This window comes from Electrona antarctica (assembly GCF_951216825.1).
Source record: "Electrona antarctica genome assembly, chromosome: 23".
In the NCBI taxonomy this organism is placed as follows: domain Eukaryota; kingdom Metazoa; phylum Chordata; class Actinopteri; order Myctophiformes; family Myctophidae; genus Electrona; species Electrona antarctica.
The window spans coordinates 18183127-18211041 of NC_136804.1; the positions used below are offsets into that span (position 1 = coordinate 18183127).

The 27915-nt window shown below is 42.2% G+C and overlaps 3 protein-coding genes across 5 annotated transcripts in view; 2 read left to right on the forward strand and 1 right to left on the reverse strand.

The window, feature by feature from the left end:
* LOC306916542 (adiponectin receptor protein 2-like) overlaps window positions 1-12406 on the forward strand; it is a 214212-nt gene extending 201806 nt beyond the window's left edge. For all 3 annotated transcript variants that reach the window (XM_079494438.1, XM_079494437.1, XM_079494439.1), the window contains 6 exons: window positions 1843-1971; window positions 5631-5802; window positions 6948-7134; window positions 8352-8539; window positions 9004-9197; window positions 10485-12406. In XM_079494438.1, the coding sequence (XP_079350564.1) occupies window positions 1942-1971; window positions 5631-5802; window positions 6948-7134; window positions 8352-8539; window positions 9004-9197; window positions 10485-10613 (900 nt within the window). In that variant the 5' untranslated portion in view covers window positions 1843-1941 and the 3' untranslated portion in view covers window positions 10614-12406. The remainder of the gene's footprint in view (window positions 1-1842; window positions 1972-5630; window positions 5803-6947; window positions 7135-8351; window positions 8540-9003; window positions 9198-10484) is intronic.
* A 3349-nt stretch (window positions 12407-15755) lies between these two features.
* LOC306916209 (glucoside xylosyltransferase 1-like) lies at window positions 15756-26551 on the reverse strand (the record flags this gene model as incomplete). Its single annotated transcript, XM_079494024.1, has 7 exons — window positions 15756-16363; window positions 17540-17712; window positions 18009-18132; window positions 18853-19104; window positions 20050-20181; window positions 24540-24753; window positions 26328-26551. The coding sequence occupies 7 exons, from the start codon at window positions 26549-26551 to the stop codon at window positions 16205-16207; spliced, it is 1278 nt and encodes a 425-aa protein (XP_079350150.1). The 3' UTR covers window positions 15756-16204.
* LOC306916300 (E3 ubiquitin-protein ligase TRIM39-like) lies at window positions 22840-24355 on the forward strand (the record flags this gene model as incomplete). The annotated part of the gene is made up of 3 exons (XM_079494134.1): window positions 22840-23551; window positions 23815-23963; window positions 24050-24355. The coding sequence occupies 3 exons, from the start codon at window positions 22840-22842 to the stop codon at window positions 24353-24355; spliced, it is 1167 nt and encodes a 388-aa protein (XP_079350260.1).
* Window positions 26552-27915: the final 1364 nt, after the last annotated feature.

Below are 27915 nucleotides of genomic sequence, written 5' to 3' on the forward strand. Positions count from 1 at the left end.
TCTGTCACCAAACTGCTAGCTGCTAGACTTGTTGCCCAGACATGCCAAACCTTGGATGTTTTAGCATTAGATTTAAGTGAATAATAGTTGTTCTCATACAGGTGTGAGAATGTGCCCACTGGCACTAAACACTCTACGAAGGACTACTGGTATGTACAGTATGTAGTGAGTGAGACAGATTGAATTACTTTGAGTTAAAAAAATGATAAAAATAAAGTTTAGACACAGTTTTGACTTGCCAGAAGTTTGGCACATGAAGCTGTTCAAATTGCCACAGTCATTTAATTGTTCCAGTAAAAGTAGCAGTCCTATTAAGACAAACATTGACAATCCTTTATTTGTACATGTTGGAAGCTTTTATAATGTTCTGGCATTAACTATCATCAATAGTACTGCCATTATGCAGCAAAGCGTTCATACACTATCGGATCAGATCTCCTTCTTATAGCCGACAACGGTGTGTATAGCTTGTACAAGAACAAACAGAGGTAGGAGCGCAGTGGGGAGGTGCTGACCACGGGAGACAAAACTTGAAAAAAGGAAGGAGGAGTCCCACAGCTCGTAGTCACGATGCAAAACTATTTTTTATTAGGATCAACGTTCGGCCTTCAGGGTATGTAGCTTGTAGAAGGACATGATCATTGACTCTGTCATGCTGATTCTAGCCTGGCCCAGCCAGCGTGCTTTCTTGTATTGAGGGGCGGGTAGCGCGCAGGGAGCAAGCACTGGGAGCGCCTGCTCCCCCTCCCCTCCCTGGTAGACAAACAGTGGAGAAAACTGACGTCACCATATTTCGAGCGACTCCTCTCTGTGCACTGTAGTTCACTCCCACTCGTAGAACAGGAAATGTGTCTCGTTCCCCCAGGCTTTCATTTTTGAGCTGAATGAAAATAAAAGCTTGGGTACCGAGGCTATGCTGGTTCTAGACAGCCCATGTTGTACAGTATGTCCACTCACCTTTAGCCAACAGGTTTTTGACAGAGGCTGAGGCTCATAAATTCTCTTTATTATGAAGTTTTGAAAGTATAACGGATTTAGAAGGCATTTGTAGAATCTGCCTCAGGGGACACTTTCTCAGAGTGACAGTAGACTGTGTGGAACAGCCGTTGTCTCAAAACAAGGCATCCCTCCCCCCTAACAAAGTGCAGTTGGCAACCAGAGTTCATAGACAAACTGGGATCCACTGGGGTGTGTGTGTTCAGAACATGCTGTCTTGTTTTTTACGCCCTTGTTTCGTAAACTAAATTCTTAGCGTCCCATGAGACTTATGAGTGGAAGTGAGGGGTTACTGTGTACAAGGTTCAGCTGGGCCATCATCAAGGGTGAGCCAGAAAATAGCAGCCAAGAGAATTAGACTAGCAGGACACTGCCAAAGGCATCAATAACTGCCAGCCAGCAAACCGATGCAGGAGCACAAAGTACCAACGAACTGGCCAGATGTATGGGGAGCCGGGATGACTGGAAGCGATGGAGGACTCGTCTGAGGACCTAGAGAGATCATAGCATCAGGCTTTCGTCTTTTTGGCCAATGGCCTCTGGCTCTACCTTCTGTTATGTCCACATTTAAAACTGGTTGCAAAATTATCTGCTTCACTCCAAACAACACGACACAAAGACTCTCTACAATATAACACAAAACAATACAACACAATACACTATAAAACTGTACAATACACTTAACACGACACAAAACAACACCACAAGCACAAGACAATAACACAATACACCAACAAGCTCACAACGTGTGTTGTGAGTCATGTGACAAACTATGCAAAATTGTATTCTCACTTTACAGTAAACAACATTTTTATATATATATTCTGTCCTGTTTTCTTCTGTCAGAGAGTCTCTGAGGAGGACAAACAGAGAAGAGATGGAGAGAACGAAAGAGAGGGGGAAGAGAAGGAGGAGGAAGAGAAGAGCAACAATGATGAAGGCTTCATGGAGAGAATGGAGGAGTTTGTACACAAGGTACACACACACACACACACACACACACACACACACACACACTGTAACAGTCTCCACAATACATCAGTTCCCACAGTACTATACAGTCCCAAACTGTATTCCAATTTACTGTATATGGATATAATAGTCTCCAGTTAGCGGTACACGATTATGAAATTATGACTTATGACCGATTTCCGAGCTCCGATTATTTGCAGGTTCATATCTGCCGATACCGATTCTGACCAATTCCGATATTATACAGGACCACAATGGAAACAAGCCTAGGTCCTAGTAGGGGCTTGGCCCAAAGCCTGTTGATAAAGTATTCAATCATTCAATAAATAAATAGCCTATACTCTTTTCCAAGTGTCTGTTTTCACAACAGAATTATGCTACAGATTATATCGTGCATCCCTATCTCCAGTACATATCCCAGTTAATAATGATGTCATGACAGTATCCACTGAGTACATATTCCAGTTGATATTGACATTATGACAGTATCCAGTACATATTCCAGTTCATATTAACATCATAACAGTCTCCAGCACGTATTCCAGATTCAGTGGTAAGTACTTAAAGGACAACTTTAGTTTTTTTCAACCAAGGTTCATGTTTTAGGTTGTTATTAGAGAAAGTAAAAGATGAGTGTTATTTTTTTTTTCATTTGCTGCTTTCTTTCGTTTTAGGGATTTTAGCTGTTTTTGACAGGGGGGCGGGGGCATAATTAAAAAAGAAATCGCTATAAAATGTTGTAAAAAAATACATATTTAGCCCCATGCTCGAATGCCCTCGCCCCCCTGTCAAAAACAGCTAAAATCCCTAAAACAAAAGAAAGCAGCAAAAAAAATAACACTCATCTTTTAGTTTCTCTAATAACATCCTAAAACATGAACCTTGGTTGAAAAAAACTAAAGTTGTCCTTTAAGTGAAACTACTTTGCTTCTTCACTTAAGTACTGAGGATCTCCACGTATTACTTAAATATGTTTACAAAGGGAGTCTACCAACGCGCCTCAAGCCTGAAACGGCTGGTCCGGTGCATCACAGGAACAAGGACACTTAGGCCCAGGCCACACTACTCTGGATCTTTTGCAAAACGGATATTTTCGTCCTCCGTTTTAGAAAAAATCCCTGCCCATACGACAGAGATATCTGAGTCCACACCCAAACGCAGAAACGCATTGAACACAGGATAAAATCACTGCAGTAGCAGGTTTCAATTGTAGGCTATATTATATTTGATTTTATATTTACACTTGAGGTGCCAATCATATATTTTAATGACGGAATAAGTACCGCATTTTAAAAGCCACCTAAATTGTGAGTGGAAGTATATGTTTCTTTCATTGTCTGTCAGCATGTCACACTATGTGCGTAAATCTCCAGATCCCGACTCTCGACTTTTCTCTCCATATAATTTAAAAATTATAGACACTTTACCATTGCTCTGGCGACTTGGCAAGTCCTGCACAGAAATTAATAGCAGAGTCAGACAGAAGTGTCCACAACCAGTTGTGAGCTTGTAGAGTGGCTATATTTTCGAGCTGTATAATAAATGGCACCGTGGCACGTTATAATGTAGGCTAATACAAGTTCACGCGCACATTGTCAGAATGTAGGCACAGTGACATGCAGTCAATGGTGCGCCCTTAATTACCTAAACATGAGAGAGATGTGCCATATAGCCTATGCGCACGCACGATGCGATTCCATTCACACCTCTCTCTCTCTCTCCTCGCATGACCATGACCATGAAATGGAGCGCAAAATACAGCACGATATAGTTTCACATGCGGCTATGCACACACCACGCATAGACTTGTTGGTGTAGGCTACTGCGCAATGGCATTTGGCCTGGGACCTTATTGGTAGGTTAATATCCAGTTTATCTGTAGCGGTCCGCAATTAACTCACACTCGGCACCAGTACAAATGAAACTATTTGAATAAAGGTTGTACACATCAGTGAAATTAACCTCTGGGAAAATTGAGAGAGTGTAGGACTATTTTTTTTTTTTTTTTACAGTCTATGGTGTAAGCCTAGCAAGCGCACCACAGATCATATAGGCTGCATGGCTATAAGGGCTTGTATTGGGCACTACCCTACCATCTCTCTATATCATTTGATAAAGGCATATTAAAAACATGACTTGTGCACCCAATGAAAATATAAACTTCACAGAATATATACCACTTTGAATTATAACAATCGGTTGAAGATTATCTGAATATAGCAAGAGTAAAATCTCAACTTCTCTGCGCAACGGGCCATTGCGCTGAGGACTGGCAGTGTTTTACGGTTTTACCTATACTTGTGAGGACCTCTGCTTGTTGCAACAGAGTGGGGCACCGACGATCTGCAAGCTCACAACGCGCTACAGTGGACGCAACACTTGGAGTTTGAGGAATGACGATAAACATTTCACAGAATATATACCACTTTGAATTAAAACAATCGGTTGTGCTTCCCACTCGGCACCAATATGAAATCACCAGTCTACACTGGACTAGTAGGCTGATATATTTATTATTGGATGCAGCAGAGCTGCCTTTGCTCGCTGCAGTTGATGCAATCATATGATACGTTTTTAAGTTAACAGTGATATATAAACATGAACAATTGAATATATCTAAGATATCTGTGTAGTTCCCATGCAGGCACAAGCTGCATTTCACATGCTAATGAGCGGTGACATCATCGTTTCTCAAAAGCTCCGTTTCGCATGACTACACAGCTCCACCGATCCGATATTTTCGAAAATCTCCACTCATTTATCCGTTTAAAAAAACCTCCGTTTGAGTGGCCGAAAACGCCGTTTGCGTGTGGCTGAAAGGCCCAAACGCACAGAGAAATGTGTGTTTTGCAAAAGATCCAGAGTGGTGTGGCCGAGGCCTTAATGCAGAAGGAGGAGAGGACACTGGAGCAGCACGGACATTTTAAACGACTAACGTTTCGACCTATACGGAGATCTACCAATTAAAAAAATCATTTGAAAAGAAAACAGTGTGCAAGTACGAGTAATTAATGCTTGAATAGATAGATAGTGTTTCTTCAGTAACGGGGGGTCTCCCTGTCTCCAGCGCTTTAATAAAGAGAAAATGAATGTTCAAGTGGGTTGCCAATCAGCGTAGAGTATCCATTTATCAGCTTGAATTTGTATAGTATAGTATAGTTCCAGTTCTAATTTTTAAATGTTTTTTTTTGTGGCTTTCGCCTTTATTTTATATTTCTTTATGGAGGGACAGACAGTAGGCTGACAGGAAATGGGGAGAGAGATGGGGGGGAAGACATGCAGTAAAGGCCGTCGGGATCGGGAGTCGAACCCGCGGCACACTGCCAGACTGGGTTACCAGCCAAGGTGCCTGGACCACTGAGCCATGGCCCAGGCTCCAGTTCTAATTTTATCTGCTGATTTATTTTTCATCACTTCAAATTTCGCTTGATCCTCTAATCCTGTATGAGGTCTCTCTCCTGATAAAATTGGTACTGACCTGAACATTTTATATTCTGTTTATTAAAGAGCTGGGGAGACCCCTATTTGATGCTCAACAAAATGTCCCTTACTGCACCTTAAATCGTTACATTCAAAATATACAGGTGTTTGTTTGTTTTTGCTGTGCCCCAGACAGTTTGCATTCATTCTAACATGTTTCCTCCTCAACCCACCACCCCCAGATGTGGGAGGGCCGGTGGCGCGTCCTCCCCTTTGACGTGCTCCCCGATTGGCTGAAAGACAACGACTACCTGCTCCACGGTCACAGGCCTCCCATGCCGTCGTTCAGGGCCTGTTTCAAAAGTATCTTTAGAATCCACACAGAGACTGGGAATATATGGACACACTTACTGGGTAAAACGCACATACATACACACACACACACACACACACACACACACACACACACACCTGTCTCTTAACTCTGTCCTCCTCCCTATCAATCCCTCTGTCAGTCAGTATGCATAGTTGCATAATATAAATATTGATTTAGTGTTATTTGTTCAGCTCCATCCCCATCTAGTGGTGGGAGAGAAGTATTGCAGCCTACTTGGATGACTTCACCACTTTTCAACCTATCTTCATATACAGTAGTTGGTCCTCACTAATGTTCATGATAAAATGGCACCATCTTTTTTCTACTCAGTCTCTGTCTCATAGGGGCTGTGGGCAGTTCAGAAACCTGTGTTCCAGTGACATCATCGATGGGGACAATCCAATTATATAATGGAAGCCATCGTTCTGGCGATAATAAAATAATCTCTATATATATTTTTAAATCTGCCTAACAATGATGTCACTGGAAGACGGGTTTCTGAATTGCCCACAGCCCTCCTATGAGACGGACTGAGTAGAAAGAAATTGTGCTATTTTACCATGAACTAGTTAGTTTGCTAGTTAATTAGTGAGGACCACATATATGAAGATGGGTTGTGAAGTTGTCCTATAACCACTTAAATCTTTTTTTTTTACCAAATTGTTCCCAGATTGTAACCACTTAGACCCTATTTCTTTGACCGGGTCCCCCAGGGTAGGGGCCTGTCATTGACCATGTACATTTTCTTTATCCATCAAATCCCTATTCTATCTGAAAATAGCTGCAACGCAAATTATGTGTTATGAGCTTGTAGATCTGCTATTTTTGCACTAGGGTTCAAGTGGTTAACCCATTAACCAGGAAATGCCATTTTAGATTTGAACCACTTTAATCAATACTTTATACATTGGATATTCAAAAATAGCAGATATACAAGCTCATAGCACGTCTCTTTGTGCCGTGCTTAGAGTTTGGTAGATCTGCTATATTTGAAAAAAATAGAACTCAAATCTTTGCTTCTGGGGGTTGATATGGGGGTCCATGGCCAAATACATATCATTTTGAGGGTCCTCAACATGAAAAGGTTTCAGAACATGTGTTTTTTTCAGAAAACTGCTTTAGAAGACATTTGTAGAATCGGCTTCAGGTCTTAATGTCTCTCTCGCTCTGTGTGTGTCTCCAGGTTGTGTGTTCTTCCTGTGTCTGGGGCTCATGTACATGCTGAGGCCCAACATGTGGTTTGTGGCCCCGCTGCAGGAGAAGGTTGTGATCGGAACGTTCTTCCTGTCCTGTCTTCTCTGTCTGTCCTTCTCCTGGCTGTTCCACACCGTCTACTGTCACTCTGAGAAAGTGTCCCGGGTCTTCTCAAAGTAAGACACGCACACACACACACACACACACACACACACATTTTAGTTCTTTATTTGAATCCGCAAATTACAATTAATTTTACAGGGAGACAAATAACGGGGTTGACAGTTCATGGGCACCTAAGGATACACATGGCACCTTCTCCTCCACACAGACAAACTGCCTATAACAGCCGAAACAGAGCAGCACGTGTACCTTCCACGCGCTACGTCCGGCCGGGGAAACTCTCCCCTGTCAGTTGAAAAGAAGCAGCTTGGACCCTTCATGCATAGAAGGAAGCATGAGGTCAGTCCGCTGCCCCCCCAGGTTGGGAGAGGAAGTGTAGCGCCCAGGATTACATTAGATAATTGAAACTGGGTGAAAAAATGGGTTGCAAAATCGTGGGATACATTTTTTTATGAAAGAGGCTTTGCTCTTTGTCATGCCAGCTATTGTTAGGCCAGTCATGGTCAGTTTGTGTACATGGCCCAGGCTTGGCAAATCTACATTGATATGTTTAGGTCATGTTTAGGCTAGCCAGAACCGGGGCGCCCCCCTGGGCGTGTTCCTGGGGGTCTGGGTGTTCCGGGGACCTCCACACGGCAACTCTGTCATTCCCGACCTTTTCGGACGCGGGCCAGCAACCTGGCCACGTGCCTGTGGGTCTGGAAGTTCCGGGGACCCCCACACGGAGTTGCACCTCTCACTTCACATGGGTGTGATTTTTCATATCCTGTATGAGTTATGTATCTATCCTGATATTGGATAAATTGGTATGCTGACCTGAAAATGTATTTTCTGCTTACTAAAGAGCTGGAGAGACCGGGGGGGAGACCCCTTGAACAAACACTAATGCAATGACTGCTATCAGAATAGAGCATCGCAGTCCCGCCCCCGACGAGAGCCCAGGAAATAATTGTTTATTGTCATGTTTTGTCACAACAAGAGTTGGCTTTGTCCGCGGCGTAAACGTCTTTAAATAAATACTTTTTGAAATGACTATGGGGAAACTGAATGGGGAATTATTTCCTGGGCCCTCGTCGTTCTGAAAGGGGGCGGGACTGCGACGCTCTATAGAGGGATATTTTAACACTTGCTTATGTACTTATTAACCCAAAAATATCACTCACACCCCTTTTAATCGCTGTGTGGAGCAGTAATTCTAAACCTTTTTTTCGTGTGTGTGTGTGTGTGTGTGTGTGTGTGCGTGTGTGTGCGTGTGCTTGTGCTTGTGTAGGTTGGACTACAGCGGCATAGCGATTCTCATCATGGGCTCGTTTGTCCCGTGGCTCTACTACTCCTTCTACTGCTCTCCCCAGCAGTGTTTCACCTACCTCATGGTGGTGTGCGTTCTGGGACTGTCTGCCATCGTCGTCTCACAGTGCGACTTCTTCGCCACCCCGCAGTACAGAGGAGTCAGAGCAGGTACAATACTTTATTTTCAAAAAATGTATTCAGGTTTTATAACAGAAGCCCAGGAGCAAGTATGAATGTCATCTTGTCACAGGGTCTTAGAAAAATAAACATCATATTCACACAACAGTACAGCCTTCAGTGGTCAAGTGTAGTCAGTTACATATAAGCATTTGGTTAGACCGCCCTTAAGTATTGGTGACTCAGAGAGCAGGTACAATACAGAGCACATGTCTCCGGCAGGCTGGGTTGGCTAGGTAGGGTGTATGTCGTAAACAGTGCAACTTTATGCATTTTATGGCATTTGTTTTGTAAGAAATTTGCCTCTCTCGAGATCCTTTTCTACCATCTCCACCTCCTGGCCTGGCAGAGATATTAATATTAGTTGGTATAAAATATATTTAGATTTCAGTCCAGCATGTTACATGAGTGTTTGAATAGATGTGATTAACAGCTGCTTCTTTCTCTGTCTGTAGGTGTATTCGTTGGCCTGGGTCTCAGTGGCGTTGTTCCAACCCTCCATTTCATCATCAGCGAGGGTTTAATAAAAGCCACTATGATGGGTCAGATAGGTTGGTTGTTACTAATGGCCACACTCTACATCGCGGGGGCGTGTATTTATGCTGCGAGAATCCCTGAGAGGTTTTTCCCTGGAAAGTGTGATATATGGGTAGGTAACACACACACACACACACACACACACACACACACACACTGGTGGCGGTAAAGTATCTGCCCACCATTGCGAAGCCGATCCCTGTGTTCAGGGGAGGGAAGACAGGCGGGGAGGGTGATATTTGCCACTGCACGTGACGAATATCACACTGGGCCGGCAGGGAGTGTTGGGTGGGAGGAGTAGGACGGAGGTGCTACCTCCTCCCGGTGGGGGCTCCTCGTTGGCAGGTGAGCCAGTAGGATACAACAGCAGTGACAACACAAATGTGTGTGGGGAGTGAATGAGTTGGCATTACGACTAGATTGGGGAGAAAAGGGGGTTTAAATGGGAACAGAACAATAACAGGAAGGTAGTGTTAAATCAACATACAAAGTCCAAGTATCTATAAGGTGCATGAAAACATATGTTTCATGATTCATATTATGACACGGTACTGTATATTAAAAAGCCAGCTCAGCTCAGTGACCTTGTGGTTAGAGTGTCCGCCCTGAGACTGGGAGGTCGGGGTTCAATTCCCGGCCGGGTCATACCAAAGACTCTAAAAATGGGACGCAGAGCCTCCCTGCTTGACACTCAGCATCAAGGGTTGGTTTGGGGGTAAGTCCCTGCGACATACTAGTGTCATGTCCAGGGGGTGTACTTGTACATCAAGCTGCCTCACACTACAGAAACAGGAGATAGGCTCCTGCCCTATGGGCCCCATGGCTCAGCAAGGCTACTTACTTACTACTATATTAAAAAGCAGGTATAGAAATAGCAGCTGGTATGAGATCACAGTTTCATGGGCATGGTTAACCACTCAACCCCCAGCTTCGTTAACCAAAAATAGCAGATCTACAAGCTTGTAGATATGCTATTTTTGGCAAAGAGATTTGTCGTAGAGAGACAAAGGCAGTTGAAGTACAGAGACAACTCCTGTCCAATGTACTAAGTCTAGTGGTTAAAGTAAAGGCCAGTCCAGGCAATGCAACGCAGCAGTTGCAGAGACCATTGTAGCGGGCTGGTCTGAATTACTCCACGGCAGGTCGGCACATGCCGGCTTATTGAGTTGCAAGTGATCTGTTCAATCGGCAGCAGAAGCTATGAAACATTTCACCACTCATGCATGTACAGCTCTCACTTGGGCATACAGATTTAAAGTTTTGGACAGAGGAGAAAGAAGACCTGCTAATCAACCCTTTGGAATAATTACCATGTTGATATAACGTTATCTAAAATAATTATTTTCAACTCACAATGTTTGAAAGTTATGCTTTTCTCTCTCTCTTTCTCTCTCTCTAGTTCCATTCTCACCAGCTGTTCCACATTCTGGTCGTTGCTGGAGCATTCGTCCATTTCCACGGGGTGTCGAACCTGCAGGAGTTCCGTTACACGGCTGGAGGAGGCTGTACTGACGACGGCACGCTCTAACACACAGACGTGAACAGAAATGGACAGACAGATACCAAACACACAGTAAACGAACGGACGCGTAACACTCCCGACAAAATACAGAAGATGAAATATCACGTTGATAATGTTTCTTTGCTTTTGAGGTTCAATTAAAAACATTTTCTGCTTTAATGAGAAAATCTAATTGAAGAACAGAGGAGGGAGGGGGGTCTTTTAAAGCAAAAAGCAAAACAAAAAAGAAACATTTTCCATGTAAATAAGATTTGTAACCTTTGGGTCTTATAGATTTGTAATTTAAAATAAAAATACATTAAAACCAAAAAAAATACCAAAAGAATAAAGGTGATGAGTAAATAAAGATAGATCCTGAAGAGAGAGTATGGCAATGCAGTATGTTCATATCTAAACCAAAAGAGGAGACAGACAGACAGACAGACGGAGAGAATTAAGCCCCGATTTCTACTTTGTCATACGGCCGTGTCACATAGCCGACTGTACAAGCTCCCAAAAGGTCAGCCTTAATGTGTTATGTCCTTGTAGATAGGCGTAGATAGGCGTAGATAGGTGTAGTGTGCGATAAGTTCACACGCCCAAGTATAAATCATGCTTGAGACAGAGAGATGGACAGAGTGCAAGAATTGCAACACTAAGAAGTGAAGTGCAAGAACGACGTAATCCAGTGAAGTGACTGTTCCTTTTTAATGCATCTCAGCATTTTACTTTTTTTGGGGGTGTGGGGCTTTGTGCCTCTAACATAACGTCCACTCATAAGTAAACGACACTGAATACAACATGCAACCATATGCACAACGATTACATTACAGCAGCAGCTGGTGTTCATCTCCAAGACCTACGTTTGGGTCTTAACTCTCCCGTGTTGTGACAAGAGTGTAGTCTCTCTGATGAACATAGAACAACAATACTCTCTACGAAAACAATATCCTTCTTATTATTTTAAATTTTGTGTTTCATTTATTGTTCCAGGTTGTAATTTTATCGTTTGATGCTGTTCTGACGCCATGGGGTTCATAAGCTTTAATTTCGATTTGGTTTATTTCTTCCCATCTCAGTCTCTCTTTTTCATCTGTCTTTCTGTTTTTTCCAGAAATGGGCCGTCCACACCAAGCACTATAAATATATTGTTTAATTAAATAAATCGTTCTAACTCAAGTGGATGGTTGAGTGCACACCACAACTATATAACGGAGTGGATAACGTTAGTTGTAGTTATAAACACCAAGCACTATAACCGTATTGTTCACTGTCGACATTATAATTAGTTGTGGTGTGGACTGTGCCATCTACTAGAGGAGGAATGAAACAATACATTCATAGTTGGTATGTTTTTTTTGTGTGGACGGCCCTGTAGTCCTCTCCAGGGACTGCTGATTCTCTTACGACTATTAAATGCTTCAGAAGGAGCGTGGTTGGTTTAACCTACAGGCACGCATTCACGGGTCATGCACGGGTGGAGCTCTAAGAGTAACTCTTATAGCTCTGTAACACTGGCTTACAACTCTAACACTGACAGTTGTGTTCAAAATCACTCAACCATTTTGTAAACGTGCATTTGGTGTTCAATAGAGATTGATGTATTCCCAACTTGAAACACTTTTTTTTTCCACCTGTGCTTTTTCTTTCTTCTAGTTTTTCTTTAGTTTGGATTAATTTATTTCTCGGGGAGTGATACAGTTTGATGTTGAAGCACATGCCCCATTCTGAGCAGAGTGTTTTGATTGCAAAAGACCTTTATATACATACACGTATATGTATACCTGCTGTATTGTTCTAAATAAAAAAGGTTTTTTGAATCTGTGTGGGTGGTGTTGAGTAATGTAATGTGAGGACTGACTGAGCAGTGAGCATGGTAACATTGATGTTCATTGGTGTTGAGTAATGTAATGTGAGGACTGACTGAGCAGTGAGCATGGTAACATTGATGTTCATTGGTGTTGAGTAATGTGAGGACTGACTGAGCAGTGAGCATGGTAACATTGATGTTCATTGGTGTTGAGTAATGTAATGTGAGGACTGACTGAGCAGTGAACATGGTAACATTGATGTTCATTGGCAGCAAAATTGAATGCGAGGGCTGTCCTCGCAAGTTCAACCGCCGCAGAACTGGTACAGCTGGGTCAAATGAAAACCCACATTAGAACACTGGCTTTTTTTGCATATAATTTCATTTATTTTTTGTTAGTCCTACAGTCTACAAACATGAATTCACTTTTAAAGAGATTCACTGAAAATGGGCTTTTACATCTGAAATGAAATGAAATGATTACTATATTTACCCAGGGTATCTGGGCTAAGCTCAAGAATCTATACAGTACAACTCTAATGCTCTTGCTCACGTTCATCTTGGAATTTCCTTGTGCAGACCAGTGGCATATCCACGAATTACGTTTTGGGCAGGCAAGATGTGTTATCTCCCCGCGCACAATCGTAGCACTAAAGGTTTTCAAATAGATATACCTGCCAGACGAGTAGGATACAGAGGCTGAAAGGGTCGCGCTCTACCGCAACGGCCAATCAGCTGTCCATTAATAGTTCTCAGGTCTTGTTTTTGTCCTTTTTTTTCTCATTGTATGGATTTTGTCCAGGCCAGAAATGGATTTGGACAGGCGGACGCCTGCCCTCGCCTTATTGCAGATACGCCTCTGGTGCAGACTGTTCATGTTGCAGAGGGTCTGGGACATGAATAAATAGATATGTATTTTTTGTACACAATTTTACGGCGATTTCTTTATTATTTACTATAGTCCTACTAGACCCCAGGAAATTACATCTGGCCACAAAAGGTACTAGGGGGCTCCCATACTGTGTCATAGGCTCAATCAGTTTGTCACCTCCTCCTTCACATTCAGTAGATTCTGTGATCTTTTGTGGCCAGATGTAATTTCCTGGGGTCTACCGTCTAGTTAGTAGGACTATAGTAAATAATAAAGATTTCGCTGTAAACTTTTGAAAATAAATAAAGGCGTATTTAGCCACTTATTCGAATTCCCCCCAACCCCCTGTCAAAAATAACTAATCATTAAAACGAAAGAAAGCAGCAAATGAACAATACAATTAAAAAATACACTAATTTTTTTACTTTCTCTAATAACCTAAATATTAACCTTGGTTGAAGAAACCCAAACTTGTCCTTTAAATTACAAATGTACAACAACAATGTTAATGATGTGGGGTTTTTTTAATCAACTTTCCGACAATGCTTCCAAATTACATTCAACACTGCAAGAAAACAACCTTTGGCACTACAGAAACCACATTTAACCCCCTGTAAAAATAGCTTCCAAAAGTGGCTGTCATTCACTATTAAACAATGATAAAGTTCAACTATACATTCAACATGTTCATAAGAGAATGTAGCCTACAGCAATACTTCACATCACATTTCACATTTACATTTTAGACAACTTGGCAAGAGGTAATTTGTTTGAATTCGCCTCCCTGCCATGCCTAATGTAGTTTTTTCAATTAAAGGCAGGGTCAACAGATCATTTCAAATGCTGGATATTCAAATAATATTTTGCACCTATCATTTGGCATTCTCATAAAAATATATATATTTTATAAATGTTGGAACTAAATCTGCCCACCCCCAACCTTCAGTTGAGTAGTTTTATGATATCAGGAGTGGAAGAAGTCCACTCTGGTAAACTCACCTAAACAAATACAAGGATATATCATCAATATACATTTAATTTAACCTTTACAGTAGAGATGCTTCCAGAGCAGTGCAAATATGAGTTTAAATGCTAGACATTTGCAATGTTCATATAGATGAAATGAAATGAAATGAAATGAAATGAAATGAAATGAAATCTATATTTACCCAGGGTATCTGGGCTAAGCTCAAGAACTTGTTTCCAGCCAGGCCCTGCTCATAGAACACATTTCATCGTAGTGGTTGATGCCTTGTTCAAGGGCATTTCAGCGGTGGTAATTTTAACGTGTCGGACGGCTGATTCGAACTGGCAACCTTCCGGTATCTAGACCGCGCCGCTATCCGTTCGGCCACCGCTGCCACTATTGTATTGGCAATACAACATACTTTTACCAGCTTCCTCCACTTGTGATATAATGCTACAGGTAGTTCCTTTCTGCTAAATGTTTGTGTGTAGGGTCACCTTTTCAAAACTTCTCATTTTAAGTAATGAAAAAAGAAACTGATATGGTAAGATATGGAATAATCTTGAAATATCTGAAGTTGTCCCTTATCTGTTGCCCTACCTTTATGATTTAGTCAAATACACTTTTGTGTTAGCTATATAAGGTATCATCATGTGTATAACACTTAAGAGCCTTAATAACTGTGCATTACTGTTACAATTTGCAAAAGAAAACTTTCACATCCCATGACCACACTATTTCTGCATTTCAGTGATATTCTTAAAAGCTATCAGTGCAAAACATATTCACAACAATATTCACAATACAAAAAGGTAAAAAGTAATGGGAAAGAACATAAAAATACAAAAGTGGAGGTAAAAAAGTATTGAATGATTGATGGAACAGGAACAATGACTTTGATTAGCCAGTGTTATGTCAGAATATAATCTATACATTGTCCTAACATTTTCTTCACTATTTTGACTTTAAAAAAAATCCATTGGCACCTCCCTTACCTGAAAATACATAATTAGTTACACAACGTTCACATAATGGTGAGTTATTCTCAGATATTCACATTTCATCCAAATGACTAAATATATGAGTTTTCCATTATTTAGAGTTAAGAGGTGACTGAAGGTTGACAAAGTGTTTATGTGCATCTATCTTTCAAAATGAGCCCAGTACAATGTCTTGGTTTCTGTTCTGACATTTCAATGGGCTAAATAAATTCTCCAATATGGAAAGACAATTCACTCTTCCAAAGTTCGGTTAACCTCTTTGCTAGTGTTTCTGGCTGGGAGGATAATGCCAGAACCTGGTGCTGCAAATTGAAACATCAATTCTCCTTCTGTATTAACCTGAGGTGACATAGTAAAAAAATACATTTAAAAACATGTTGATGCCATACAGAAAAATTGTCAGTGCCGAAATTGGTTAAAATACCAGACTGGAATATGCAACTTTTGTTTATGCCTAGCTCACAAGGATTGGTTGGGAAGGCAATGCTCAAGTCAAATCCATGATAGGCATACTTGATTTCCTGAAACTCACAATCCAGCACCTTTTTAAAATATAGTGTTCCAGTCTTGGTCATAGGGCTCTCTCTGCCTAATATAGTGTATTGTATAGTGTTCCAGGTGAGCATTCATCAATGAATTCATCAATCCAGGATTAAAAAATGTACCACTGCTGTTATTTAAAGTTCATCTTGTACTCGCAGAGTTCATTTTAAAAGAACAGGTGTCCTCCTGTGTGCCTCCCTAGGCTTCTTGAGCCTGATTTGTACTTAGTTGTGCACCAGTGTGTCGTACACGAAAATAACCAATCTTTAAGTTCACAACGACTGAAACTGTGGTGCAACTAGGTATACATCAAGCTTTACTGAAAGATTCTCATTGTGGATGGAATGGAAGACTTCCAGTGTTCCTCTTTGTTTACATCCAGCCCTCAGCTACCAGTTATCAGTTCAGTACCCATCTGTCCTTTCGTTACCGTCCACTAGGGACACTGTTGTTGACAGCCAGGCTCTGGGCCAGTCCCTTGGTGAGGAGCTCATGGGACTTTCCACAGTAGGTATTGGTGGTGTTCTGCAGTACCTCCTCTAGAGGAACCAGCAGAGAGGTCAGTGGGTCGGCCCCGAACGTGTACTGGAAATACAAGAAGAATATTTGTGTATAGAGGGTATGCGCGTGACATCATTCATCATCATACCCGTAAGTTATGCGGGAACGCCTACTGAGTGGCAAAAAACTACTTTCTGGCCTTGACAGCCCATACATCCAAACAGAAAAGTCCTATCTGATTGCATTAAATTACGTTAAATCATTCTTCCTCCACAGCGTGGAGAAGAATGATTAGGATTTCTATTGTGATCTCTTGCTCTTGAAATATATAATACTTGGTTTCTGTTGTGTGTGAACAATAATAGCAATTCAAAGCAGTTGTCCTCAAAACCACACCTACAGTTGCTGTCATAAGAACGCAGGGAGCGCTCATAATCACGGCAACAGAGCCTGTTTGTGCAAGGCTGCACGCGCAACTGCAGCCCATCAAGTATAATTTATACTCCGTCCCGCGATGGTGTCGCGCACGCAGACCTTTAAGCTCACAACAGTTGCATCCGCAACGTGATGTGAGCTTGTATATCAGCTGTTCTCTGCACGCAATACTGTTGCGTAATGAAGTATAAATGTATCCTAGGGTGGACCCATAGAGTATTAAAAGGATAGAGACTGAACCGGAGTGATAGCCCCGCCCCTTTGTTGCTGTAAATGGGCAGACTTGGTTACATTAGGCTACTTACACCTGCCTATAGAGCGTCGCAGTCCCGCCCCCTACCCTGGACCAGGAAATGATTCTCCGTTCATTTTCCTCATAGACATTTCAGAAAGTATTTATTTAAAGACGTTTACGCCGCGGACAAAGCCAACTCGAGTCGTGACAAATCATGACAACAAACACAATTTTTTGGGCCGAACAAATAATTAGAAAGAAGAAAAAAACGGCAGGTTACAACACTTTTTTTGTTGTTTTTCTTCTTTGTAATTATTTGTTTGGTCCAAAATATTGTTTGTGTTGTCATGAGTTGTCACGACTCGAGTTGGCTTTGTCCGCGGCGTAACCGTCTTTAAATAAATACTTTAAGAAATGTCTATGGGAAAAATGCATTGGGATTCATTTCTTGGTCCATTGTAGGGGGCGGGACTGCGACGCTCTATATAGGTGTAAACCAATCACTCACACACACGTCCCACACTTCATACACACACACACACACACACACACACACACACACACACACACACACACACACACACACACACCTGTTGTATAGCGTTGTAGATGGCTCTGAAGGCAGGCTGTTTGTTGTTGTGATACACGCCTCTGTTACCATGGAGGATATAGACGCCGCTTTCTTCGGCCGAGGCACAGTTGCTGCCGTAGATGCAGTGGTCGGGGCGGTAGTTCCACTGGCACGGAAACTCCAGCAGTCGTTCTGAAGGGACACACACATTGGCATGACTATACTTGTAAAAACGTATAAGCCGTAGGGCAGGCCATTTTTAAACCTAGTTTGAGATCGTAGTTTGATTGGGGGGAGGGGGGCAATCAAATACAAGTGTTTGGTCAAACCACGTGACTTCCATTGGAAAAGCATTGAGGCGGCCATGAAACACAGGCAGAGCACAGAACATTCGTTCTTTATGTGTGTACGAAGCCGCAGTCTGCTGTCACCCAGGCGGATGCGTGCACGCCTAAACCTAACCTCTGGCTAATGAGTGAGTTCCCTACCAGGATTGTGGTGGAAGATGATGTTCAGTAGGTCCTGGTCTCCCCAGGTAATGTTCAGTTTGTATTTCTGTAGCAGAGGCATCAACAGCTCATCCCAGCGCAAACCTACAGATGTCATATCATTCTGAAAACACACACACACACACACACACACATACACACACACACACACACACACACACACACAGGAGAGATGAAGTTAGGAGAGATTAAAACATATTCATTGTATTGTAACATCCATACATACATTTAGACACATTTATATACACTGATGCATTTAAGGGTATTGCAAAGCATGTGGTGATTAATTGTTTTATCTGCCAGGCCACTGTGATTGAATAGCGTTTTCTCTGTGATATTAAAATATATAATATATATAATGTTCCAACCCCCTGCTAGTATGTCACAGGGACTTGGTCAAATCCAACCATGTCCCATTTCTGTGGTCTTTGTTATGGGATTGAACCCTAAACTCACCAGTCTCAAGGCAGACACTGTAACCACAAGGCTACTGAGCTGATTTTTCTTCCATTAGCACTTGTGAGCTTGTAGATCTCTTATTTTCACAAAGTTTTAAATTATGTGTTATTATATTAAATACAATGACATGCCCAAAAGCCTCATGCTCCAGGTGAGGCTCGAACTCACAACCTCGGCATCACTCTGCTGGTTTGAAGATAAAATGAGTTCCTCTATCAGGGGTTCCCAAACTGTGTTGCGTGCACCCCTTGTGGTGCGCGGCCTCCCTATAGGGGGTGCGGGACACCGAGTGACACTGAGTGAGGCTGAGCAACACAGAGAGACAATGATTTATCAAATTTGTCAACGCCCGCCTTGAGCTCACCTTGAAATAGGTGTTCCTTATCCGGGTCAGGTTCATCAGCATGACCCCAGAGTTGATGCCTGTCCGACCGTAGTAGGGGTGCCGGGCAAAGCGGCTGTACCACGCGATGCGGGGCTCCTCGTGTTCCGGGGCGACGGCCGCCAGCTGGGTGGAGTTGAATTGGGACAAGAAGTCCCAGAGCCGGTCCACGGGCTGTAGGAAGAGGATGTCCGAGTCCACGTAGACTAATGAGTCCACCTGCTTCAGGATCAACTGGACACGCGGTGGGAAAAACTTGTTTAACAAATGGACGTGAGAAGACGTGTTATGTCAAGTGAGACATCCGTGATCCACCGTTTCGGGGGATAATTTACAAAAGCCTAGTACTTGTAGTACAGCACAGTAGATTAAATTATCTATATTTTTGAGATATTTCTTGTTGAAATTCAAATTGATTATTTCCCATAATTATTGCAGCATTGGTTCCTGTCCATTGTTGTGTATGATGGGATTTTCTGGGCTGGCCGTAGTGCCGTACACACTGAATTATCCCCAGATTTTCTCCCTCACAAAATACAATAATTTTGTGCTCAAATCGAAATAAAGGAAATAAAGAATGTAAATAATGTAGTAATAATAATAATAATAATAATAATAATAACAATAATAATAATGTAATAATGTAATGTAATAATGTAAATAATGAATTATTACAACCATTATTCTGAATTTCTATTGTTGTTTTTGAGGGGCACTAGCCCCTCCTACGCCCAGCTTTGTGTTTGTGTGTACCCCATAGCGATGAGTTGATTGGCTGAACAATGTACGTATTGAGGATAAAAAGTGAGGACAGAAAAGTGAGGACACCAATTGTGATTGGTCGGAATGAGATGATGTATGATGATGTACGATGATAAGAGCGACCCTCACTTCACAAGGGTGAGATTTTATTGAGTGGCTCTAGCGCCTCCTATAAACACTGAACAGCTATAGTGTAGATTCTGTCTGAACACAAACATGAAATGCCATTGACAATGAATGGAGAATTTACATGATATGTGTCTGAGCAAGTCGGCTGGGTATATCTGTGGCCACCTTTGGCCAATAAGTGACCACCATTCTTGATGATGATGTACGATGATTAGAGCGCGGGTGTGATTTTTATTTTAGGTATGGCTAGTACCATCACCGCACTTCCATGAATGTAAGAATACTCACAGGTAGAAAGAGTCTCTGAGAGGCACAAGGTTTAAAAAGTTTCTTCCACTCCACAGCGTTGTCACTGGGGAAGCTGATAGAGTAGAGGGTGTAGTGAAACCTGGAGCGGATGAACACAGGCCAAGACTCCAACTGGAAACAAACAGGACAGGACAAAACACAGGTATCACAATGTGGTCAGTTGATAATACTCTGACTGACACACACACATATTTGCTCAAAAATAGTTCTAAGCTTAGTGACTAACCAACCACACACAGAGTTTGGTGTTCCCAACTTCCCACATTACTGTCAAGGAGGATTTCATTCTAGCTGGCTGTTCTTCTTGATCAATTTTCTTTGCAATGGGAATGATCTCTTCCTTCTGTACACGTTCTACCCCTCAAATGTATTAAGAGTCTCATAGCCACACTCCAATAGATTTGGTAAATGTATGGTCAATGTAAATAAACTCCCATAACAGATACATTTGTACAAATTGTTTGTTCATTTGCCTAAACAAACAGCATTATTTAAAACGATTATTTTGCATTGTAAAGTGTTCTCCCTCCTCATTAGTTTTTGCATTATATAGAAATAGTACATAGATTTGATAAATAAGTTGTAGATTTTATATCCGCTATAAAAAACAATAATACCTCGATAAATCACCTCAAAAGACCATCTTCCTTCATTGTAATATAATGTTTGTTCAAGGAGTTAATTATGTTTAACCATGTTTACCCCCCCCCCCCCTAAAAACCTTGTTAATTCAGCTATTTTCACTATTTTCGAAATAGCTAAAATAAGGAAATGCCCTCTTTGGCCCTGTAGTGGAATTCTGAGTCATGAACGAGGTCTGACTGTTTTTTTAGGGGACAGTTGGCTTCCCACTGTTCTCTGGTGTATGTCCAATTTGAGTCAGATAGTAGTAGCAGATAGTAGTGGGGCCTCTTGACAGGATTTGATGTAAACCAGTGTTGTCTCACACAACTACATCCTGGCTATGCCAGAGCTGTCTACCTTAGCACACCACTTGTAATACAGTTGTGTGGAAATCTTGCACCCTGAAACTCTCTTGCACTCCAGTGGTTCTCAAAGTGGGGACCAGGAACCCTCAAACCAAGGTTCCTTATGGACCCTTACAGGTCTGTAACTCTGTTAAATGGATTTGTACGCTCTCAGAAAAAATGAGAACCACTGCTCTAGCCCTTCAAACATAAAGCCTACAACCAAACTCCTGAACTTTGGCCAACTTAACCATTTTCAACCTGGGGCCCCTAATTTGGAATGTCGTTATTGGCTGACATTTTCAAACAATGTCCAGTTTCAGTTCTCATAAACCATTGTCTGACACATGGTTGATAAGGCCACATAGTATATAGAAGGGAAGCTTAACAAGGCTGTGGGTGCCCGTTGGCCAAGTGGTCCAGCGCATGCCATATATAGGCTTTGGCCTGACAGTGCGTACGTGTGTTCAAGTCCCGTTCATGATGACCTTTGCTGCATGTCTCTCCCCTTCTCTCTCTCCCTCTTTCCCATTTATCTTCACTTGATACTATCAATAAAGGCAGAACAGCCTTTAACACATCTTAAAGAAAAATAGTTTGCAAGTAGGAAAAACATTATTGTTGGAGAGTAGCCATTTCAACTCTTCTCAGACACAACTGTATAAAACGTACAGATTAAAATAATTAATTAACTACTGCTGCTAAACCTGTATCGCACATTACTGGGACACTAATGATGTGTGTTAGTCTGTCCACTATGTGAAATAACCTTCTATAACAGATGGCAGTTGAAAACTACTTCCAACGCAAACCAAGAACCTGTTAAACCAGATGATGTCTCCTGTGACGTCTGTAATGTAAAAATAATAATAGTGTAAAAATGTTAACACACTTACTGTACTGACATTTTTTGTCAGCACTTTTCAACTTGATCACAGCCTTAAAGAAGCATGTTAAGGTTTATAATTCTACAAGGTAGGAGGAGCCATGCTGAGTAGCAAAGGAAAGTAAATCAGCCACAGCAGTGCCTGCAGAGCACATAACATCCTATTACGATCGAATCAATGTTCTCCTCAGCGGGTTGACCAATTGATCTGACCTGGCACACAGGCATTGACCATTAGCTTATGAAGAGTGACTAAGCCCATTTTTCACTTTCCCCAAATGTAAGCTGTTTATTTGTCATGCAATCAGACGCTGGGTGGAACTAGCTTGGGGCTCTCTCTCTCTCACACACACACATACACCCACCCACATGGCAGCAGAGAGACCTGACTCAGCGCTACCAAATTATAAAGGACTTCGATTTAGGAGCCGTGTCCACAGAAAGAGTTTTATGAGCGGAGGAGTTCGGTTATCATGTCCATAGCGCTCGCACAGAGCATTTATTGACCTCTGCATTGTTCACACTGATCAACCATTGCTGTGTTTGAACACCATGGCATATGTGTTGTTAGCACAAATAGCCTAGCTGAAGCAACATGAACATGGACTTCTCATGGTTGTGGTAATGAATAAGGACTCAACATCACTCAGGTCTTAAATTACCAGGTTGTCAAACAGCCATCAGGATCAAATGAGCCCGACTCATTTGATCTCATTTTCAGAACAGACTAGTTCTCTACAAAATCTACAAATCAACAGGATTTTCTCATAAAGAAAAGACGGGTAAGTAATATAAAATAACTAATTATATCAGGTTAATATAGGCCTACTGTATGAATGAGGGTTATTGGTATAAATGAAGAAAAGTATAATTCAAAACCAATTTTCTTCCACTGTCTTTACTCTGTGTGTAGAAATGGCCTCTGTTACCAGTCTCATGTCTGAAGAGCAGTTCCTGTGTTCTATCTGTTTGGACGTGTTCACTGATCCAACCACCACTCCATGTGGACACAACTACTGCAAAACCTGCATCACACATCACTGGGACACTAGTGATGTGTGTCAGTGTCCACTGTGTAAAAGAACCTTCTATAAGAGACCAGATGTCTTTGTCAATACTTTCATCTCAGAGATAGCTGATCAGTTCAGAAAGTCAAACCAGCCGAAAAAGACTTCCAACACAAACCAAGAGGCTGTGAAACCAGATGAAGTCTACGGTGACGTCTGTACTGAGACCAAACACATGGCTCTGAAGTCCTGCCTGGTGTGTCTGATCTCCTACTGTGAGAATCACATGGAGCCTCATCAGAGGCTCACAGCGTTAAAACGACACAAACTAATTGAGCCCGTAAAGAAGACTTTATGTGTAAGAAACATGATAGACCCCTGGTCCCTGGAGCTGTTCTGTAAAACCGACCATATGTGTGTTTGTCAATTCTGTACCGAGTCAGACCACAAGTTACATCAAATTGAATCTCTCAAAGAGGCATATGAAGGAAAGAGGGCTGAACTGGGAAAGACAGAGGCTGAAGTTCAGCAGATGATCGAGGAGAGACAACTTCAAATTCAGGAGGTCAAACACTCATTAGAGCTCAACAAGAAAGATGCAGACAGAGAGATAGCAGATAGTGCTCTAATACTGCTCTAATAAGCTGCATTGAGAGAAGCCAGGCTGAGCTCATTGATGTGATTGAAGAGAAAAAGAAAGGAACAGAGAGCTACAAAGGGAAATCACTGAGTTAAAGAAGAGGAGCTTTGAGCTGAAGCAGCTATCTCACACTAAAGACCACCTCCAGAACTTCCCATCCCTCAACAGTCCTCCACCAAACAACGATTGGACAACGAACGGTCAGTGTTCATCACTCTTCATATGTGGGGACTGTAAGGACAGCTGTGGCTCAACTGGAGAAGACACTCAGTAAAGAGATGGAGAAGCTGTGTGATGCTGAGCTGAGTAGGATCCAGCAATATGCAATGGATGTAACTCTGGACCCTGATACAGCAAATCCCTTTCTCATTCTGTCTGATGATGGAAAACAAGTGAATTGCGGAGACATACAAATACAGAAGAATCTCCCAGATAACAAAAAGAGATTCTATCCAAGTCCATGTGTCTTATTGGGAAGACTGGCTGGACTATAGGAGTGGCTAAAGAGTCTGTCAACAAGAAGGGACAAATCGTACTATGCCCAGTCTATGGCACCTGGACTATATGGTTGAGGAATGGAAATAAGTACGAAGCAAATGCTAGGCCTCCTGTCCTCCTCCCTGTAAAAGAGAAGTTCCAGAAAGTGGGAGTGTTTGTGGATTACGAAGCGGGTTTGGTCTCCTTTTATGATGTGGAGGCCAGAGTTCATATCTACTCTTTCTCTGGTTGCACCTTCACTGAGAAACTCTATCCATACTCTATCCATACACTGGTTAGTGGTTAGACTTCTTACAGTGTCTAGCCACTCGAGACAGATGTGTAGGCTCCCACAAATTTTAAATGTTTCCGCATTTCCCAACAGCCTGTTCTTCGGGAAGCTCTGAACATAAGTAAATTAAGCACATGTCCACCCCACCACCTCTGTTCACCTAAATAATGCCCACTGGAAGATCCCTACTAGTACTCACAGCTTCCATGAAGCTGGAATGAAGCTGGTCCTCAGCGAAGATGTGCAAGCAGAGGCGTTTTCTGCTAAGGAGGACAGCTGACTTCAGCATGGTCATGGTCTCCTCCAGCCTCTGACCACAGGCCACCACCGCCAAGTGCATCGGGGACGGGGGGCTCGTCTGCCTGCCGCCACCACCATCTGCCTGGCCACGCTGACGCTGACGCATGATGTACCTGATAATGAGGGACAGAGACATCAATATACTCTGGTATTAAAGGGACATTTCACTGCTGGAAGAAACTGCAGTCACTCAATGTTAATAGTATTTGTAGTAGAAAACAGTAGCACAAATTGAAATTTGCACCCTATGGCCAGAAAAATAATGAAGTCTGTGTGTTTGACTGGATTGCTGAATTCCTACAATGCCCATAATGCTTCCGTGCACCTCCCCTCCTTGTGGAGAGGGGGAGGCTGCACTTTGTACTAAAAAAAACATTTTACAGTAGCCTACACACATAAAAACCACAAGAAAGTGTTTATTTTGTCCTAAACTTCATTAAAATAAGCTCTGGTTGCAAAAAGGGTGAAGTGGCTAGAAAATGTTACGCTGATACTGAAAGCGATGTCTCTCCTGAACGGATTAAACTGCAGTGGTATCCCAACCTGAAATTATATTTTCTGTTTACTAAAGCAGTGGTTCCCAAAGTGCGGTCCAGGGACCCCCGGCGGTCCTTGAGGGAGTTCCAGGGGGTCCCCAGCTAAATAGTATGCGACTGTAACTAGTCTGAGAGTGTACAAATGGAACCAAATGGACCCTAACGCTAATTAGTGTCAATTTGGGGGTCCTTGATGTGAAAAGGTTTGGGAACCAGTGTACTAAAGAGCTGGAAAGATGAGGAGACCCCTGTTACTGAGCAATCAACATTCAACAATAATTATTGAATTGTTGGGACAAAGGCAAGAGGAAAGTTGTTGCCTGACCAAATCTGTCCACTGTTCTCATGCAACTGTGAGTGTGAATACAGAATACAGTCATGTCACGTGTGAACCTAAACTTATATCTTCTCTATCAGCTCTGACATCCTCTATCCACACACCCCCCCCCCCCCCCCCCCCCACTCTCTCATGCAGGGTGAATTTCAGCATTACTGTTATCATCTTTCTTGTATTGTATGGAAAACAAGGGTTGCCGTCCTCCAGCTCCATTATTCCATGTTGACTGACAAGCACTAATAAAAGTTGAATTTGCACTTCCAGCTCCACCTGTAATTTATTTGGAGCATTATTCAGCGTTACACTTTTCAAAGGCTCACACTTGGAAAGACAACGGGTTTTACTTGTATTTCTACAACGTGGCATTTTTTTTACTCAAGTAGGCTAAATAAAAAAAAGTCTGGCGTATGCCCTATGCCTACTTGTTTCAATCCCCACATTGTTTGAAACTACAATATTCATAATATTCATTATTCAACCAGTACCGACACTAATTGTAGCAGCACTGATTCATCTGCACATTCCGATACGTAAACTCCGTTGCACGCTGAAAATTGCCGATGTAGCGTAAGCGTACTCCGTGATGATTGATCTTGTAGTCAGATCGGCTATTTTCGCTTATACGTTTGTTATAGCAGGTGTTGTTGGTTTTACCCCAGTGGTTGGTTCTCTCTCTGTGGCGGCCAGGCAGTGACCCACGGACAGGGTCTCCCAAATCCAAATGGACACCCTCACACAACAATGTGTCGTCTGGTGAGTGTCTATAGCTCTAACAAGGGGGTGCTGTAAAAGTTTGAGAACCATTAGATTGTACCTGTTGTACCAGTGCTGGTTTTCGGGGCCCGTAGTTTTGTCTGGGGACCCTCCTCGCCTCCCGGCTGCGACTCTCCATGATGGGACGATGGAGGTTCTCCTCCTCGGCCCCGTTCCTCCACCACCTCCTCCTCCGTCCGGATAGAACAGTTTACTGTACGCATAAAGACCCGAGAACACGGCGAACAGCGTGCACAGGACCAGTGCGCGGAGGTAGCGCCGCATTATCGCCGTTTGCGACGTGATTCTTCCAGGCTGCAGCTGTCATGACATGAGAAAACGGGACTCTGCTGCTGCTGTGTATGGGGAGTCGGGACAGAAGAACAAGGGACCCGTGTGTCTTTTTTTTCCTCCGTAGGGGGAGGGGTGTGCACAATAAACAAACGCACCCCCTCCCAGCCCGTTAAAATAGTAGGCTATTAGTCATAAAAGGAGGATATTAGGCCTACTTTACCATTTGGTGGCAAAAATTGTGTTGTGAATGTGTGAATGTTGTGAATTTTGTGTATTTGTTTAGAAGAGTGAAGGAAAACAAATATTATATTGTGTATTTTTGTCATGTATTTGGTCAGATTAATTGGTTTGATTTTTAGTGAGGAAAAACAAAGTTTTTATAGTGTGACTGACAATTCATACATACATACTTTTTAAATACATTTATTAACACATAAAGCCCAAAGGGATTATTTCCATTGTGATCCTGTGGCCTATTCAAGTCATATAGAGACCTTTAAAGACAAACAATAATAGGATATACCATAATGTGCAAAACACATTTGTTTGTTTTGTTAAGGATGTCTACCTCTACTAGAGGTCCTCTAGTCTAGGCCCTCCTAGGTCTATGCCTATGGTGTCTTTAGTAAAGATTTTGTTTGTTTTGTTAAGGAAGTCTACCTCTACTAGAGGTCCTCTAGTCTAGGCCCTCCTAGGTCTATGGTGTTTTTAGTAAAGATTCACAGGAGGGATGGTAATAAAACATTCATTGCTGTAATCTGGAGTTTGTATTAAATGTTTAAAGGACCACTTCACCACTTTTCAACCTACCTGCTACCTTCATATAATTGGTCCTCATTAATATTCATGTTAAAACGCCAACATTTTCTTCTACTCGGTCTGTGTCTCCATTTTTTGGTATTTTATCATTAACATTAGTGAGGACCAATTATATGAAGATAAATTGAAAAGTGGTGAAGTGGTTCTTTAATAGTAATCCCCTCCCTCCACCTCTTCTTGTCTCCCACACTCACACTGACACCCCGAATAAAGAGCCATGAACTCCTGGTGTGTAGATCAACATTTGAATAATTAGCCTACAGATGCTGCTAGTATTGTGGGAAAGTGGGTGGATTACTTCTAGGTCACTCAGCAGATGGGGCTAAAAAGACATGTAGTGACATGTCTCCTCTTAGCTGCTTTGACACTGACAGAACAGGTTTTGTCAAGGAGCATAAGTCCCCAAAGTAGAAATGGTTTGGATTGTTCTTTCTTCCTTTCTTTTTATGTGTGTTAATTTAATTCAAATTGTTTGTGTGTGTGTGTGTGTGTGTGTGTGTGTGTGTGTGTGTGTGTGTGTGTGTGTGTGTGTGTGT